Source organism: Mandrillus leucophaeus, unplaced genomic scaffold (genome assembly GCF_000951045.1).
Source record: "Mandrillus leucophaeus isolate KB7577 unplaced genomic scaffold, Mleu.le_1.0 Scaffold286, whole genome shotgun sequence".
Taxonomy (NCBI): domain Eukaryota; kingdom Metazoa; phylum Chordata; class Mammalia; order Primates; family Cercopithecidae; genus Mandrillus; species Mandrillus leucophaeus.
The window spans coordinates 1001860-1020068 of NW_012102987.1; the positions used below are offsets into that span (position 1 = coordinate 1001860).

The following is an 18209-nucleotide window of genomic DNA, read 5'->3' on the forward strand; positions in this document are numbered from 1 at the left end:
AGAGTGGAAAAGAAGATCCCATTGACAGTGAGGAGGGAGGGTGACTGGAGTTGTCACTGCGGTTGAAGCAGAGTCAGGGCTGTGGGACCTCAGTGGTTAGCCTGACTCTTCCTCCCCCAGCCCCCGCCCACCACTGTGTTGTGTGTCCTAGAGAGACTTACAGGGCTGTGAAAGAGTGACCCTTGTCAGTGTCCTTTTTAAGACAAGTGAGTGTACAGGTCAATGTGCTTGCTTGGAGATGGACTGGGGAGACAGCCCTGGTGCAGCAAGAACATTCAACTCATGAAGGATTTGACTCGTTGTACTTTAGAGACCATGAATGACAAGGTTTTGACGTTTTTGAAGGATAATAAATGTCTTAATTTGGCAGTTTGAGTGATTGGGAAAAGGAATCTTAAACTAGGTGATTCTACTTGATTTTCATTGTGAAGTCATTAATAACGAACTTTGTGGCTCTTTTTTGAAGGTGGATCTTTCAACATATCGTTGTTTAGTTTTCAAGAATAAAGCCATCATAAGGCCTCATACCACAGAAGAGATAAAAGTGCTTTTTATCCCATCCAGTCCTGGGGTTTTCAGATGCACATTCAGTGTTGCTTCTTGGCCGTGTTCGACAGATGCTGAGACCATCGTACAGGCGGAAGCTTTGGCCAGCACCGTCACTCTCACTGCCATTGCCGAGAGTCCTGTTATCGAGGTACCCGTTTGTAAATGAATCTTTGTCATACCTGGCGTTTTAAAGAAGACTGTTTAACGTTAGAAGTAAAATTTCGGAAGAAGAAATTTGTGGACAAAGGAGCCGAAAAATTAGTTTCAAGCTGAACTTTAGTTCTTAGTATCTTTTTATTTGAAAATTTAAAATTATTTTTAATTTTACAGAAACACAAGTATACTTGCTAAGATATCTATAAAGCAGAGTATAAGGTTAAGCAGTATTTTCCAACTGATTTCTATTGTATAATTCGATGTCCACTTAACAACGTGCCAGTGGTTCATATTCTTTTTATATTTCTGCACCTGGAGATTATTTGCCGGCTAGAAAAGTTTCCCTTCTCTAGTCACCTATTTTCTGGGAGCCAAAGAAATTAAGTCTGGCCAAGTTAGGATAATAAGTGGTTATTAGATTATGTGCTCATTTAGGATGATGACTCTCAACCGTGGCTGCACATTGGAATAACACTGGGGTCTCTTAAATGTACCCCAATACCTGAGTCCCACTTTGACTGACTGAATCTGAATGAGGGAGGGTGTGGCTGCCTCTCGGTAATTTTTAAATCTTCCCGGATGATTATAATTCATAGCCTTAGTTAACAACCACTGCTTTATAGAGCTATCTCCTCTTAGTTATAGTGAAATCAGAACTAACATATTGAAAAAAATTAAGGAATGTGAGAGGGAGGGATGGGAGGGTGCAGAGCAGAGGAAAAGCAGAACAGGCCTTGATACAGTAATGAGTCGCTTAACAATAGGGGTATGCCCTGAGAAATGTGTCCTTAGGCAGTTTTGTCATTGTGTGAATATCGCAGAGTGTACTCACACAAACCTAGACGGCACAGCCTTCTGCACACGTAGGCCTTATGGGACAGTCCATTGTTCCTAGGCTAGCACCATTGTTCCCATACAGCTTGTTACTGTACTTAATACTGTAGGGCAGTTGTAACACCATGGTAAGTGTTTCTATAGCTAAACGTAGAAAAGGTACAGAAAAAATACATGATAAAAGATTTAAAAATGGTACGTTTTATAGGGCACTTACCAGAGGACTCAAAGTTGCTCTCTGTGAGTCAGTGGTAAAGGCCTAGGACATTACGGTACACTCTTGTAGACGTTATAAACACTGCACATTTAGGCTATACCAAATTCATTAAAAAAAAGTTATACTATGATGTTATGATAGCTCTGACATCACAAGGTGTTAGGAATTTTCCATCTCCATTATAATCTTATGGGATCACTGGCCTGTATACAGTCCATCATTGACCAAAACATCATTATGTAGCATGTGACTTTAATTAAAAATTAGTTGATTTCAGCTGGGCACTGGCACACACCTGTAATCCCAGCACTTTGAGAGGTCAAGGTGGGTGGATTGCTTGAGCCCAGGAGTTCGGGACCAGCCTGGACAACGTAGTGAGACCCCCGTCTCTACACAAAATTTTAAAAATCAGCTGGCTCTGGTGGTGCATGCTTATGATCCCAACTACTCCAGAAGCTGAGATGAGAGGATCACTTGAGCTCAGGAATTTGAGGCTACAGTGAGCTAATGATCACATCACTGTACTCCAGCCTGGGCAACAGAGCGAGACCCAGTCTCAAAAGAAAAAAAAAATAATTTCCTAATATGTGAATTGAACTTAACATATTTAGCTAGCCACACTTAACAGGTGTTATTGATATCCTCCTAAAGTTAATTAGTTGTTTCAGGCCAGGCACGTGGCTCGTGCCTGTAATCCCAGCACTTTGGGAGGCCAAGGTGGGCGGATCACCTGAGGTCAGGAGTTTGAGACCAGACTGGCCAACATGGCGAAACCCTGTCTCTAGTAAAAATACAAAAATTAGCCAGATGTGGTGACGGGCGCCTGTAGTCCCAGCTACTCAGGAGGCTGAGGCAGGAGAATCGCTTGAACTCGAGAGGCGGAGGTTAGAGTGAGCTGAGATCACACTATTGCACTCCAGCCTGGACGACAGAGCAAGACTCTGCCTCAAAAAAAAAAAAAAAAGATAAAGTTAATTAGTTTTTTCATTCTGCAAAGCTGTAATTGTGACTTGCGGTTTAGAAGTGGGTGTTGGGGATGAGACACAGGGTAGCCACTCTGGGAGACGGGTGAGAATCACCAGCGTTTTCCTCACAGTACACGTTCTTCAGGGGATGCTTAGTAACCTAGCTCAACAACTTTATTTTCTAGGGCTTGGAGGAGGAAGTCGATTGGAAATGTTCTGATAAAGTTTCTTTTTCATGTTTTCATGTTCCTGTGTCCTTACGTTGATATCTGCACATACTATAAACTTTTGGTGATCTTTTTTCTTTTTGGCTAAGTGCCGTTTTATATGCTTCTCAGTCAGCTCTGCTCTGCTTGCCTTTCTCTAGGTCAAGGTTTTTCAGCATTAACACTAGTGCCATTTTGGGCTAGAAGATTCTTTGAGGGTAGCGAGGGCTGTCTTGTGCAGTGTAGGATGTTTAGCAGTGGCCCTGGCCTCTACCCACTGGATGTCAGTAATACCTCTTTCCCCACTGTGGTAACCAGTAACGTCTCCAAACATGGTCAAGCCACCCCCGATAGGAACCACTGAGAACCGGTGTTATTAACCTCCTGCATTTCAGTACATTTCACTAAACCAGCTGTTGAGCCTGCCTCTAAGCAGCTTACCTTTCTGTAGCAGACATGATAAATCACATTTATGCAATATTTGGCATTGCCATGTCCCGAGCGGCTCACATATATCAGTGGTGTTTGGTAGTAGAAGGCAGTGGTTCCCTACTGGTGTGCTCATTGGAACCACCTGATGAACTTCAAAAACTGCTGATGTCTGTGTCCGAGCTTTGAATCCAACAAACAGACAAGTTTGGGAACCACTGGTATAGGGACTGGTTCAGTATTAATCAAGCTAGTTGAAGCTGCCTTCTTGGAGGAGTGGAACCAGAGGAATTAGGCCCTGATGGCTCAGCAGGGTTTGCCTGGGGAACCACATTCCCTGTGAGAGAGCGTTCGGGAATTTTATACAGAGACCACATGCATAGAACTGTTAGATTACTTTCTCAGCGTGATAAAGGGTCTTCCAGGTACATAGTGCAAATGTTACAGTTTAAAGTATGTGCACCTTTATTTTGGCTAGATATTGCCAATTTGCTGTCTAACTTACGTTCCTAGGAGAAATGTATGCAGGTTCCTGTTACTGCTAACCTTTGGTATTGTTAGATTTTATTTTATTTTTTTAATCATTCTGGAGTGGTATGGATTTTTTTTTAATTTTAAATTTTTCTTTTATTTAAAAATTTTTTTGTGGGTATCTAAATAGGTGTATGTATTTATGGGGTACATGAGATGTTTTGTTACAGACATGCAATGTGAAATAAGCACGTCATGGAGAATAGGTTATCCCCTCAAGCATTTATCCTTTGAGTTACAAATAATCCAGTTACATACTTTAAGTTATTTTAAAATACACAATTGTTGGCCGGGCACGGTGGCTCACGCCTGTAATCCCAGCACTTTGGGAGGCTGAGGCGGGCAGATCCCGAGGTCAGGATATCGAGACCATCCTGGCTAACACGGTGAAACCTCGTCTCTACTAAAAATACAGAAAATCAGCTGGGCGTGGTGGCGGGCGCCTGTAGTCCCAGCTACTCGGGAGGCTGAGGCAGGAGAATGGCGTGAACTCGGGAGGCGGAGCTTGCAGTGAGCCGAGATCGCGCCACTGCACTTCAGCCTGGGCTACAGAGCGAGACTCCGTCTCAAAAAAAATAATACACAACTATTATTGGCTATAGGCATCCTATTGTGCTGTCAAATAGTAGGTCTTAATTCATTCTTTCTATTTGTTTAGTACCCATTAACCATCCCCACCTCACCCCCAACCCCTACCCTTCTGAGCCTTTCATAACCATCTTTCTATTCTCTATGTAAGTTCAGTTGATTTGGTTTTTAGAACCCACGAATAAGTGAGAACATGTGATGTTTGTCTTTCTGTGCTGGTGTATTTCACTTAACATAATGGTCTCCAGTTCCATCTATGTTATTGCAAATGACTGGATCTCATTCTTCCTGTGGCTGAATCGTACTCCATTGTGTGTATGTACCACATTGTCTTGATCCACTTATCCGTTGATGAGCACTTAGGTTGCTTCCAAATCTTAGTTATTGTAAACAGTGCTGCAACAAACACGTTTCTTTAATATACTGATTTCCTTTCTTTTGGGTGTATACCCCGCAGTGGAATAGCTGGATCACATGGTAGCTCAATTTTTAGTTTTTTGAGGAATCTCCAAACTGTTCTTCATAGTGGTTGTACTAATTTACATTCCCAGCAACAGTGTGTACGAGGGTTCCCTTTTCCCCACATCCTCACCAGCATTTGTTATTGCCCGTCTTTTAAATATAAGCCATTTTAACTGGGGTAAGATGATATTTCATTGTAGTTTGGATTTGCATTTCTCTGATGATCAGTGATGTCGAGCACCTTTTCATATGCCCGTTTGGCATTTGTGTGTCTTCCTTTGAGAAATGTCTAATCAAATATTTTGCCCAGTTTTTGATTGGGTTATTAGATTTTTTCCTGTAGAGTTGTTTGGGCCCCTTATATATTCTGGTTATTAATCCCTTGTCAGATGGGTAATTTGCAAATATTTTGTCTCATTCTGTGGGTTGTCTTTTCACTTTGTTGCTTGCATCCTTTGCTGTGTAGAAGCTTTTTAACTTGATCCCATTTGTCCATGTTTGTTTTGGTGCCTTTGCTTGTGGGGTATTGCTCAAAAGAAGTCTTTGCCCGGTCCAATGTCCTGGAGATTTTCCTGAAATTTTTATTTATTTATTTATTCATTCATTCTTTCATTCATTTAGAGATGGAGTCTCGCTTTGTCGCCCAGGCTGGATTGCAGTGGCGCAATCTCGGCACACTGCAACCTCCACCTCCCAAGTTCAAGCTGTTCTCCTGCCTCAGCCTCCCTGGCAGCTGGGATTACAGGCACGCACCACCATGCCTGGCTAATTTTTGTATTTTTAGAAGAGATGAGGTTTCACCATTTTGGCCAGGCTGGTCTTGATCTCCTGACCTTGTGATCTGCCCTCCTCAGCCTCCCAAAGTGCTGGGATTACAGGTGTGAGCCACTGTGCCTGGACCCAATGTTTTCTTGTAGTAGTTTCATAGTTGGAGCTCTTAGGTTTAAGTTTTTAATCCATTTTGATTTGATTTTTGTATATGGCAAGAGACACGGTCCAGTTTCACTCTTCTGCATATGGATATCCAGTTTTCCCGGCACCATTTATTGAAGAGACAGTCTTTTCCCCAGTGTATGTTCTTGGCACCTTTGTCAAAAATGAGTTCACTGTAGGTGTGCGGATTTGTGTTTGGGTCCTCTATTCTGTTCCTTTAGTCTGTGTATCTGTTTTTATGCCAGCACCATGCTGTTTTGGTTACTGTGGCTCTGTAGTATAATTTGAAGTCAGGTAATGTGATTCCTCCAGTTTTATTCTTTTTGGTTGGGATAGCTTGTCTATTCCAGGTCTTTTGTGGTTCCATGTAAATTTTAGGATTTTGTTTTTCTATTTCTGTGAAGTAGTATGGACATTTTAACAATGTTGATTCTTCCAGTCTGTAAACACGGAATGTTTTTCTATTTTTTGGTGTCCTCTTCAATTTCCTTAATCAGTGTTTTATAGTTTTCATTATAGAGGTCTTTTACTTCTTTGATTAAGTTAATTCCTAGGTATTTAATTTTATGTGTGGCTATTGTAATGGGATTACTTTTTAAATTTCTTCTTTACACAGTTCAGTGTTGGCGTATAGAAATGCTACTGACTTTTATATGTTAATTTTGTATCCTGTAACTTTACTGAAACTTTTTAAATCAGTTCTAATAGTTTTTTTTTTTTTTTAAACATGGTCACTTACTTTAATAACAATACATATACCGTGTTATCACCATGGGATATAAATTCAGGTTAGACAAGATAATTTCCCAAGTGTAATAGCATTCTGTAGTATATAAAAGTTTGTGTATGCTCTCTGGCCAAACCAGCTTGCTCAGAAGACCTTCATCAGTTTCATTATAGGTAATTTGTTTAGTTTAATGTTTACAGTTCTTACGGAGAAAATAACACACATTTAAAAAGCATTCATTTTTTCCATGAGTGCTTAAAATACATATTTCTATTTCAAGGTGACATTTAAAAATTATTCTAATATAACAGCAGCAAAAATATAGTCTGTAGTTACAAAAGAAGTAAGCTAGAATCCGTAAGTTGTGCTCATGTTTACAATTGTGATTCTTTAATAAATACTATCACTATGCAGCTCTATTGTAAGCTTTCAAGATTTGGTTTAAACACACCCACATACATACTGCCAGTTGTGGGAGGCTTTACAAGTTATATTCCCTGCAGTCTTTGGACAGAGTTCTAAAAGAGCCAGCCAGTCCACAAGACAGGCATTAACTGGGGCGAATAGGACTCTTGTATAACATCTAAAACATGAGATTCTGCAACAAACTGGGGGCACTACAGGGTTGGCCTGGTATCTTCTTTAGAAGTAATTTCATCACACAGTTTAAGAAGGTGGACATTTCAACACCATCAAGTGCATTTAGGTGACATGTTTCTTTTACGTTAACTTGACTTCTTTGAATGGCCTAGTTTGTAAACTAGTCACTAGTAATTCGGTCACCAGGCAAATCAAGAAAGGAAGTCAGTATTCAAAATGCCATGTTACCATCTGAACTCACTCAAATAGTTCACTTTCAACACTAATATGTAACTTCAATAATGAGATGTCTAACTAAAGCAAACTCCTCCAACAAGACGAAGACAGCATCTCATTTAAATGCTCATCTTTTCCTTCCGTATTACCTTTGACTAATGTTTTAGTTCTAAACAGTTTTTACAGTCCCAACATTAACATTGTAAACAGATTTATCAAGCTATTTATACATCTTTTTGCTCACCATTGCTTCATGAATCTCTTGCTTTTCCCTCTGTTACGGACTCTGTTATCTAAGTTTTTAAAATTTTTTTTTTGAGACAGAGTCTCGCTCTGTCACCCAGGCTGGAGTGCCGTGGCGCAATCTCGGCTCACTGCAAGCTCCGCCTCCCGGGCTCACGCCATTCTCCTGCTTTGGCCTCCCAAGTAGCTGGGACCACAGGCACCCGCCACCACGCCCGGCTAATTTTTTGTATTTTTAGTAGAGACGGGGTTTCACCGTGTTAGCCAGGATGGTCTCGATCTCCTGACCTTGTGATCCACCCGCCTCGGCCTCCCAAAGTGCTGGGATTACAGGCGTGAGCCACCACGCCCAGCCCTGTTATCTACATTTAAAGTGAATTTACTTCATAGTTTATTTCATGTTTCTAGTTCTTGGGTTACTAATGCTTCTACTAGTTACTTTTGCTGAGTCTTTCTGATTTTCTTCCAGTGCCTTCTAATTTTTTGATATTTAAAAAATTTTAATGTGAGCTCACATTCATTGAGGCTGCTTTTTGCTTTAGGAATCCCATGACGTGTCTTAGTCTTTGGAAGTGTCTCTAGAGAGTACTTTTGCAGAAATGTTGGAGGTGTTAAAAGCCTTTGTGATTTTTTTCAACTTGGGGATCCCCTGTCCCATGTGGCCTAGGCCTAGGCTTTCATGTTCTTGCAAATAATCTTCTATGCCACCCATCTCTGGACAGGTTCCTTGCTGACTCCATAGACATGTGAACAGTTTTTGCAGTTCCCTTTTCATTTCATTCCTTTGAATTTCTGGGCTTTATGTGCAGATTTCAAATTCCATTCTAGCCTCGCCCTGCGCATAGCAAGCTTGAAGTCACATCTTCTGTTCTCTGGAACGTATTAAAGCTCTACCACCTTGAGGGCAAGTCTGGAACCCAGACCTTCCTGGGCCACCATGGAAATCAGCTCCCACTTAGTGGTCTGCCTTTGATCTCCACTTATTTTGTGTTTGGGTAGCGCAAAGCAAAATGCGTGCACGTGTGCGTGTGTGTGTGTGTGTGTGTGTGTGTGTGTGTGAGATACAGTCTGTCCTCTGAATCTGTGGGTTTTGCATTCTTGTGTTTTACCAACCTTGGATCAGAAATACTCAGAATAAAAAAAGGGGTAGTTGCTTCTGTATTGCACATGTATAGACATTTTTTTCTTGTCATTATTTCATTATTCTCTAATAATAAAGTATAACAGCTATTTACATAGCATTTACATTATATTAGGTACTGTCAGTAATCTAGAGATGGTTTGAAGTATACAGGAGGATGTGCCTAGGCTATATGCAAATACTGTGACATTTCCTGTCAGGGACATTCATGAATTTGGATATCCAGTGAGGGTTCCTGTAGTGTCAAACGTTTCCACATATGGGTGTGTGAGGGTCTGAGTTTGATTGGTTCCCGCATTTAGGGAAGTGAGTCTGTCATGATCACAGGCACTTGTTTTAAACTTTTGATATGTCTGTTTTGATACCATTTTAACATTTGCAGATTACATCTGAAAATGCCAAGATATTCATAGTATTTTTGAAAGGAATTGAGAAGTCATTATTCTAATAATAGAACTCATTGAAAAGGGGTCTATAATTTTATAAAATTATCAGTTCATCTTAAGATACAGTCTTTTCAAAGTAACAGCAGCTGAATTCTATAGTATATTTGGGTACATCAACTACCTCAAAAGAATAAATTAACATTTATTTTTGTAGAAAATAAGCAGTTGTTAAATAGCCTGGGAAAATGTGGTAAGTTTTACTTAATGCTAACTCATAATTTGTGGCTAGAAATGGCAGTCATATGAACATACATGTTGTGCTATTTATTAATATATTACTTTTCAATCATTCCCTTTTTTTGGTAATTAGGTAGAAACAGAAAAGAAAGATGTTCTTGATTTTGGTGACTTGACTTATGGAGGCTGGAAAGCTCTCCCACTAAAATTGATAAACCGAACGCATGCCACTGTGCCAATTAGACTGATTATTAATGCTGTAAGTACGAACATACAGTAAGAAACTGTTTACAGAATGCACTGATCTTATGAAAGTACATTTTTTAAAGGATTTTGTTAACAAGCTTAGCATTACACTGTTGGCTTTACTGAACTGATTCTTGTATTTCTAAACAGAACGCCGTAGCCTGGCGCTGTTTCGTGTTTTCCAAGGAACCCGTCCGAGCTCCTGCGGAAGCTGCTTCTTGCACTGATGTGGTCACCCGGCTAGCAGGCCCTTCTGTGGTCAACCACATGATGCCTGCTAGTTATGATGGACAGGTAGGAGAGAACTGGCTTAGAATTAAAGAGGAGATTAAGCTGCTAAACTGCTTTTCTTTCATTAAGATTTTAATCTTAATACCAGTTTACATTAAGTCAAATTTTTCTTTTAATTTTAATAGGATCCAGAATTTCTGATGATTTGGGTTCTTTTCCATAGTCCAAAGAAACAGATCAGCTCTTCAGGTATCATGTTTACATTGTGTGGGAACTGCTTTAATCTGTAGCTAAATAAACTATAAATTTGAGATGTATTTCCTTTGTCAGTAAGTGTCAGTACCTCGAAATTTGTCAAGTATTTTATGTTTTTTTGAAATTGAGGCAGATGGCATGCTGTTTTGCGTCAGTCCTGTGTAAGTGTGGGTAACTCCTGCAGGTAGCACTGAAAACCTTTTCAAATGTTTTCTATTAATTGATCTTATCACGTTTACCAGTTGAATGTTTTCTTTCTTTTTCCACCTTTCTCTTCACTCATTTCTCTTCTTTTAACTCTTAAAAATCTTCTTGCCTAAATGTTCTTACTGCCCCTAAGGGCACTATGTGGGACTGCTGATGGCATTTAGAATTAAACAACTCTCTGGTCTCTGAGCTAAAAGAATGTATTTTTTCTTTTTTTTTTTTTTAGAGGTTCTGGACTCAGCAGAAGAATTCTTCGCAAAAGTTGATATAGAAGTAGACAGCCCAAACCCTACGCCAGTTCTTAGAAGTGTGAGTCTCCGAGCAAGAGCGGGAATAGCTAGGATCCACGCTCCCAGGGACTTGCAGGTAGCCTCAGTCCTCCTTTCTGCCATTACTGCTTTCATTCATGCTGATTTCACTTTGTGACAGTTCGTTGAAATGTCTATCTTGCCCCATCCTCCAGACGATGCATTTCTTGGCCAAAGTGGCTTCCTCAACAAAGCAGCACTTACCTTTGAAAAATGCTGGGAACATTGAAGTTTATTTGGATATCAAGGTATGCACTTCCATCAGAGTGCCATACGATAGGCTTTCCTTAGACTGCGAGAGCTCCTTGCTTTCTGCAGGGCTCTTGTGCCCTTCCTGGCCCAACAGAGTGCCCTGAGCCTCAGATGAAAGAATCACTGAGAGTTTTTAAAAACTGGGTGTTATATAACGTAAAATGTATGCTGTGGCGCTTTTAAGTTTGAAGGCTAGTGTCTTGAATATGAGAACCAAGTTCTTAGATTAGTTCCTGAAAAACATGCATGTCACCCTTTGGTTGGAGTTGGTGGAGAGTGATCCACACACATTGACATCATTTCTGAGATCTGAGGGTGAGTGAGAGGGGGTTAGTGATCCAAAATTGGGGGTGAGGTGGAAGATAAGGTTTGCTGTAGAAGAGAAAGAAATATCCTTTCCAAGAGAACAGGGCAAGTTGAGACCATGACAGATGAGAAGAGGACAAACAACCTGTCCTAGTAAGTGAGAAGGGCACGTACGGCAGGAGCCACTGAGCACTGAGTGGAAGCTGAGGTTTGTACGTTGGCATTCAGTTATGATTATGTAACTATAAGTTGGCATTCAGTTATGATTATGTAACTATAAGTTGGCATTCAGTTATGATTATGTAACTATATTTAGGTCCCAGAACAAGGAAGTCACTTTTCAGTGGATCCAAAGAATCTATTCCTTAAACCTGGAGAAGAACATGAGGTTATTGTTTCATTTACTCCAAAGGATCCTGAAGCCTGTGAGGAAAGGTAACACAAAAATGTTATAATGGGCCGGGCACAGTGGCTCACGCCTGTAATCCCAGAACTTTGGGAGGCCGAGGCGGGTGGATCACCTGAGGTCAGGACCAGCTTGGGCAACATGGCTAAACCCTGTCTCTACTAAAAATGCAAAAATTAGCAGGATGTGGTGGTGTGCACCTGTAGTTTCAGCTACTCGGGAGGCTGAGGCGGGAGAATCGCTTGAACCCAGGAGGCGGAGGTTGCAGTGAGCCGAGATCACACCTCTGCACTCTAGGCTGGGCGACAGAGCGAGAGTCCGTCTGAAAAAAAAAAGTTTTAATGACAGTTTTACTCGTCTCTCAAAACAGCCACTCACATGTGCTTCAAAATTTCACAGCCTGAATGACAAAGTCCATATATTTCTTACCTAACAGATGGTATGACTCTGTTTAATCTCCTTTCATTTAGCTTCAGATTGTCTTCTCTTTTTTTAACTAAAAATCTTCTTTTAAACCACCTGAATAGAAATGAAGAAATTATTATTTTCAAGTATATTCTGACAAAAGTAAGTAATAAAAGATCAATTTGATGTTTCTCACCTTTTTTTTTTTTTTGAGACGAAGTCTCGCTCTGTCGCCCAGTCTGGAGTGCAGTGGCCGGATCTCAGCTCATTGCAAGCTCCGCCTCCCGGGTTTGAGCCATTCTCCTGCCTCAGCCTCCCAAGTAGCTGGGACTACAGGCACCCGCCGCCTCGCCCAGCTAGTTTTTTGTATTTTTTTAGTAGACACGGGGTTTCACCGTGTTAGCCAGGCTGGTCTCGATCTCCTGACCTCGTGATCCGCCCGCCTCAGCCTCCCAAAGTGCTGGGACCACAGGCGTGAGCCACCGTGCCTGGCCTGATGTTTCTCACTTTTTCTCCTGAAAGTATTAGTTGACCGTGTCAGCTGTTAAGATCTTTCTCCATTTCTTCTCTAAGCCCATGACTTCTTGGCACCCAAATCATGAGTGAGTATCAACTTAGAGTCAGAGCCCCACTGTCAAGAGTACTGAGCTTGCTTGTGTTACCCTCTCCTCTGACACACACATGGCTTATCCCCCTGCCTGGGTTATAGAACACTTCACCGTGTGCTCAGTCTGTTCTTGTGACCTTACAGAAGAGAAAGGTCTGGTCTGCACCAGCGTGAATGCCTCTGCCTGGAATGCCTGCTCTCAACCTCCCTGGGCTGGCGCCTTCTGGGAGACTTTCCTCCACTGTTCCCAAATGTCTCATAAATAGCATTCCCAAAGCACGATGGCTTCTCACACCCCCCACGTGCAGGTGCCATTGTGATCGTCTCTCTCCTTGTCTGTATTCTTCTCTGCAGCACAAACTCTAAGGGTGGGAATAGCATCATATCCCCAGCACCTAGCTCAGTCTTTTGAACAATGGAAACATGTAGGAAATAGTTGGGAAGAGAATCAAATACAGGACCTTCAACTCAGAATTCTTTCTTAGGATGTTGAAAATACTTGTGCAGCCATTTGGACCTCAGTATGAAGTCATGTTAAAAGGTGAAGTCATTTCTTCAGGAAGTAAACCTCTGTCACCTGGACCTTGCTTAGATATTCCATCGATTTTGTCCAACAAACAATTTCTGGCTTGGGGAGGCGTCCCTCTTGGTAGAACACAGTAAGTGTCAAATACTGACAAATAGTCCACTATTTATACATATTTTGGAGCAGACCACAAATTAATGTTTGCAGGAAAATTTTGTCATAATAGACACTCTTCAGGCTCAATTGTGCAGAACTGGAAAAACCTCCTAGATGGGCGCGTGTCCTGATTCAGCTTTTCTTTCACATACATTCCAGTCCTGCAAAGAGCACCTGACGCATGACCAACAGTACAGTTGCTGCTGAGGAGGGAGTATTCCCTTAAACTCACTGCCACTCTGTAGTTGTCAAAAGCCAGCTAAGAGACAGATTTATGGAGAGCTGCACAGAGAATATGCAGTACATCCATTCTTCTGAATGATCTAAATTTCTCAGTCAGCAACCGCATGGTTTTAGCAAAACCCATAGAAGTGTTTTTAATGCACCAGACTTGGGTGTCAAACTTCCCGACCACACTGAATGGAGCATGTAAGGGAGAGGGGTACCTTAGGAAATGGGAGGTAGTATTTACTGTAAAATTGTTTGGTGGGGGGTTTTTTTTTTTGAGACTCCCTGTATTGTACAGGTTTATCTTTAAAAGGATCTCTGGAAGAAACGTCTCTGAGAAGCCTGTGGCAGAAACAATTACACGTCACTCGAGCAGTAACTGGCTTGTTCTTGACTTTCGAGTGCGTTTCACTGATGATGTGACTCTATGGAGACCTAGCCTCTCCCATCCCGCCTGACAGCTCTATGGAGACCTAGCCTCTCCCAGCCCGCCTGATAGCTCTGTACTTGAAAATGATAACCACAGACAGGGCTTTACAAGTTATAAATACATGAGAATGAAAACTTTACAAAATAATGTTTCTTTCAGGTAATTCTTCCCCAGTCATTGTCCCTGTGGAAGGCTTTTCCTGGAGGTGTCAATAGGCAAAGTTGTCTGCGTTTCTCTTAACACAGGTAGATGAGACGTAGACCTCAGCTGCTGGTTTATTAGCTGCTGATCTTCTCCAACTTTGAGTAAAACAGAGATTTACTCATGTATTCTCTGTTCTCCAGTGAAGACAGGATTCACATAGTTTCCACAATTGAAGTGTTTTTATCAGTCAGGTGCTATTATATGTCCATTCTTTTGCATTGTAGCTTCTTTAAAAGTAGAGTTAATTCAATATACTGTTTAAAAGACTACTTTGTGCAAATGAGCCTCGTAGCCTAGGACCCCTTGTTTCCCTGAAAGCTCGCTTGGATAAGCTAGGTATTCCAGCTAGGGGTGATATTGACTTAATGACTTGATGAATTTCTTCACCTGGATTTTCATTGATTGATGTTTTATATGACAGATAATACCTATACACGTAGTATAAATAATAAGGTCAGCTGCAGAGCTATATCTGGAGAGAGATTAAACAAAAAGCCTCTATAGGGTGAGTCTTGAGGCTACATTTTCAGAAACATAGAGTCTAGGACTGTGGGGAGACAATTGCAGGCTGCTGAAGTGGCTCGTATAGTCAGTTCTTCTGTAGACATTGTGGTTGGTTTTAATTGGCTTTGTTCTTATAACGATAGCAATATCCATGGAGAAAAACTATATTTAAAATGTGTAATTGTTTTTAGGCTTCAGAAACTAGCTTTGAGAAATAATTCTGCATCCACAACGCAACATTTACGACTGCTAGTTAGAGGACAAGATCAGGACTGCTTTCAGGTTCGTAGAGTATGTGGGTTCTTGTGTCTTCTGTCTGGGTCTGCAACACTTACCTATGCAGACCCTTTTGTGTTGTTACCTTTTAAGAATTGGTGTTAATGGTATGTTTTGTTTGTGCTGCTGCTTTGTTTTATGCAGTTACTGTTTTTAAATTGTAGCTTCAGAACACTTTTGGTTCAGAACAGCGATTGACCAGTAACTGTGAGATCAGAATTCACCCAAAGGAAGACATTATCATCTCTGTATTATTTGCACCTACTCGATTATCTTGCATGTTGGCTAGACTAGAAATCAAACAACTTGGAAACCGATCACAACCAGGCGTAAAGTTCACAGTAAGATCATTTTATTGCTTTTCCCTTCCCTTGGAGTTTATGGCGTGTTATAACTATTGGTTTAATGTTGTAAATTATATACTCTGCCTTTTATAAGTGAAAATATGTAATTATCTAGACTTACAAGCAAGTTAAGGAGTAATTTATATGCTTTGTAGAATTGTCAAGTTATAATAGCAGCCAGCATAGTATTCTTACAGGTATTAGTCTTTCCAATGCTTTTAAGTTTCATTTTATTTTGTTGTATTTTTTTTTTATCCTGTATCTCCAGTGCTTCTGAGCGTGATAATCAGTTTTACCCTATCGTCATCTTCTAAATTTCACTTGGTACCTCTTAAAGTAGGCCTTATTCTCAACAACTTTAACAAACCCCATCCTGTGGAACAGAGACTCGACAGAGACCTGCAGGCCCAGCAGCGCTCCTGGGTGTTTATTTATTTATTTATTTATTTATTTTTATACTTTAGGTTCTAGAGTACATGTACACAACAGGAGGTTTGTTACATATGTATACATGTGCCATGTTGGTGTGCTGCATCCATTAACTCGTTATTTACATTAGGTATATCTTAAGTTTCATTTTAATTTGGACATTTAAAAATGTACCCAGCTTTTTAGCAGCACATCTTTGGGTAAATCCACGTGGAGCTGTTTAAAATACTAACTTTCACGTTAAGTTTTATTTTATCAATTATCAGCACAAATACTGTCTTAGTCTGTTGAGTGGGCTATAGCTAAATACCACTGAGTAATTTATAATAAACAACAGAAATGTATTGCTCACAGTTCTGGAGGTTGGGAAGCCCAAGATCAAAGCACCAGCAGATGCGGCGTCTGGGGAGGGTTGCCCTCTGCCTTTTTGTGCCCACACACGGTGAGAAGGATGAGAGTGCTGCCTCCAACCTCTTTTATAAGAGCACCAAGCCCATGCATGGGGCCGGAGCCCTCCTGGCTTAATCACTTCCCCAAAGGCCCCCCTCTTAGTACTGTCACATTGGAGACTAGGTTTCAACATGTGAATTTGCTGGGGGACATCCCCATTTAGACCATACCAAATACCCATTGACTGAATTTGCTAGCCCCAAGACAAGAGTTTTTATGCTTTTTAATTGCCAGCATAATATGTAAAAAGGATTTGAAGCCATTTGTGTAGACACATTCAGAGCAATTAGAGATAAAAGTGATAAATCGTAGAGGAAAGAAGCAACGGCAAGGCAGTCGGAAGAAACTCCAGCTACGTGGTTGTGCATGCCTTATAACTGCACAGGTGTTCGGCAGTGGGGCTGGAGCTCACATTTTGGTTCTATATCCTAGTGTTAAAGAGGGGATGTGATAAATTACAAGATTAACAATATCTAAAAGTTTTTAGAATTAGATATGTATGACAAATACAGCTTTATTTGACACTGGAGCTTGACCTCTGTTTTCTGTGGAGTCACTTGACTGGCCCCATGAGCTGCGGTGGACAAAGCTGTTTAAAGATGTTAGTGGTCATTTTTACAACTGTCGTCCTTCCACGTGCACCCAAGAGACACTCAGAGCCTTCAAGGTCTCTGACGATCTCATTTTGTGTAAGGATAAAACTTGGTTTGTGGAGAGGACTAAACGGACTGTATTTTTCAGGCTTCTTGAGTATATTCTGATCTGTTTAGGTTTACTAGCCATGATTTTGAGGTTGTTCTCAAGGAAGAGTCTCTGATAAGTCTCTAGTGATTTAGGGCAGAACCATTTGATTTAATAATCAACCAAGCAAGGGTTTGGCATCCTTTGAAGACAACCCAGAGTCCTGGTGGGATTCCTACCTGCAAAGATGGCTGCCCTGACCTCTCACAGAGGTGGACTGCATTGGGTTTGCCTGTGGGATGAGTATGGCTATTATTTCACAAGAAGACTCAGAATTAACATTGCTGTGCCTTTGTAAAGGTAAAGTAGCCTGGCAGAGTGGCGGAAGAGCTGTTAACATGGCAGGAGAATCCAGGGAGCCGGCCCTGTCTCTGTTACTTACACTGACCTTGGCATTTCCTCACTCGTCTCATCAGAAGCTGCTTGCTGTCCCAACTTGCCAGTTTGATTGTGAGGAACAAATGAAATGATCTGTGTTTTGAATACCGTAAACATGATAGGACTGCAATAAAAGTGTATTGATTATTTGTTTCATGTTGATTGTATTCCGGGCACTACCCTCAGTCACTGTGTGGATGCTGTAATCAGAATGTGTCTCCCAAATTTCTGTATTGGAAACTTACTCTGCAGTACCACAGTGTTGGGAGATGGATCCCTTTGGGAGGTGTTTAGCTCCTGAGGCTCTGCCCTCGGGAATGGATTAATGCTGTTACAAAAAGGCCTGAGGGAGGGAGTTGGGCCTTTTTGCCCTTCTGTCTTCTGCCATGCGAGGACACAGCATTTCTTCCCTCTGGAACATGCAGGATTCAAGGTGAGATCTTAGAAGCAGAGAGCAGCCCGGCCGGCTGCAATGGCTCATGCCTATAATCCCAGCACTTTGGGAGGCCAAGGTAGGTGGATCACAAGGTCAAGAGATAAGACTATCCTGACCAACATGGTGAAACCCCGTCTCTACTAAAAATACAAAAATCAGCTGGGCGTGGTGGTGGGCGCCTGTAGTCCCACCTACTCGGGAGGCTGAGGCAGTAAAATCACTTGAACCCAGGAGGCAGAGGTTGCAGTGAGCTGAGATTGCGCCACTGCACTCCAGCCTGGCAACAGAGCGAGACTTTGTCTCAAACAAAAAGAAGCAGAGAGCAGCCCTCACCAGAAACCAGCACCTTGATCTTGGACTTCTAACCTCCAGAACTGTGAAGAGTAAATTTCTGTTCTTTATAAATTACCCGATCTATAGTATTCTGTGACAGCAACACAAACAGACTGAGATGGTGGGTTGTC

General features: G+C 41.4%; 1 protein-coding gene across 1 annotated transcript in view; it reads left to right on the forward strand.

The window, feature by feature from the left end:
• Positions 1–18209, forward strand: part of CEP192 (centrosomal protein 192kDa) — a 156496-nt gene that overhangs the window by 82253 nt on the left and 56034 nt on the right. The window contains exons 20-29 of the mRNA XM_011985552.1: positions 467–697; positions 9554–9679; positions 9817–9960; positions 10083–10146; positions 10586–10725; positions 10823–10915; positions 11542–11660; positions 13129–13302; positions 14883–14973; positions 15132–15308. Coding sequence (XP_011840942.1) covers positions 467–697; positions 9554–9679; positions 9817–9960; positions 10083–10146; positions 10586–10725; positions 10823–10915; positions 11542–11660; positions 13129–13302; positions 14883–14973; positions 15132–15308 — 1359 coding nt within the window. The remainder of the gene's footprint in view (positions 1–466; positions 698–9553; positions 9680–9816; positions 9961–10082; positions 10147–10585; positions 10726–10822; positions 10916–11541; positions 11661–13128; positions 13303–14882; positions 14974–15131; positions 15309–18209) is intronic.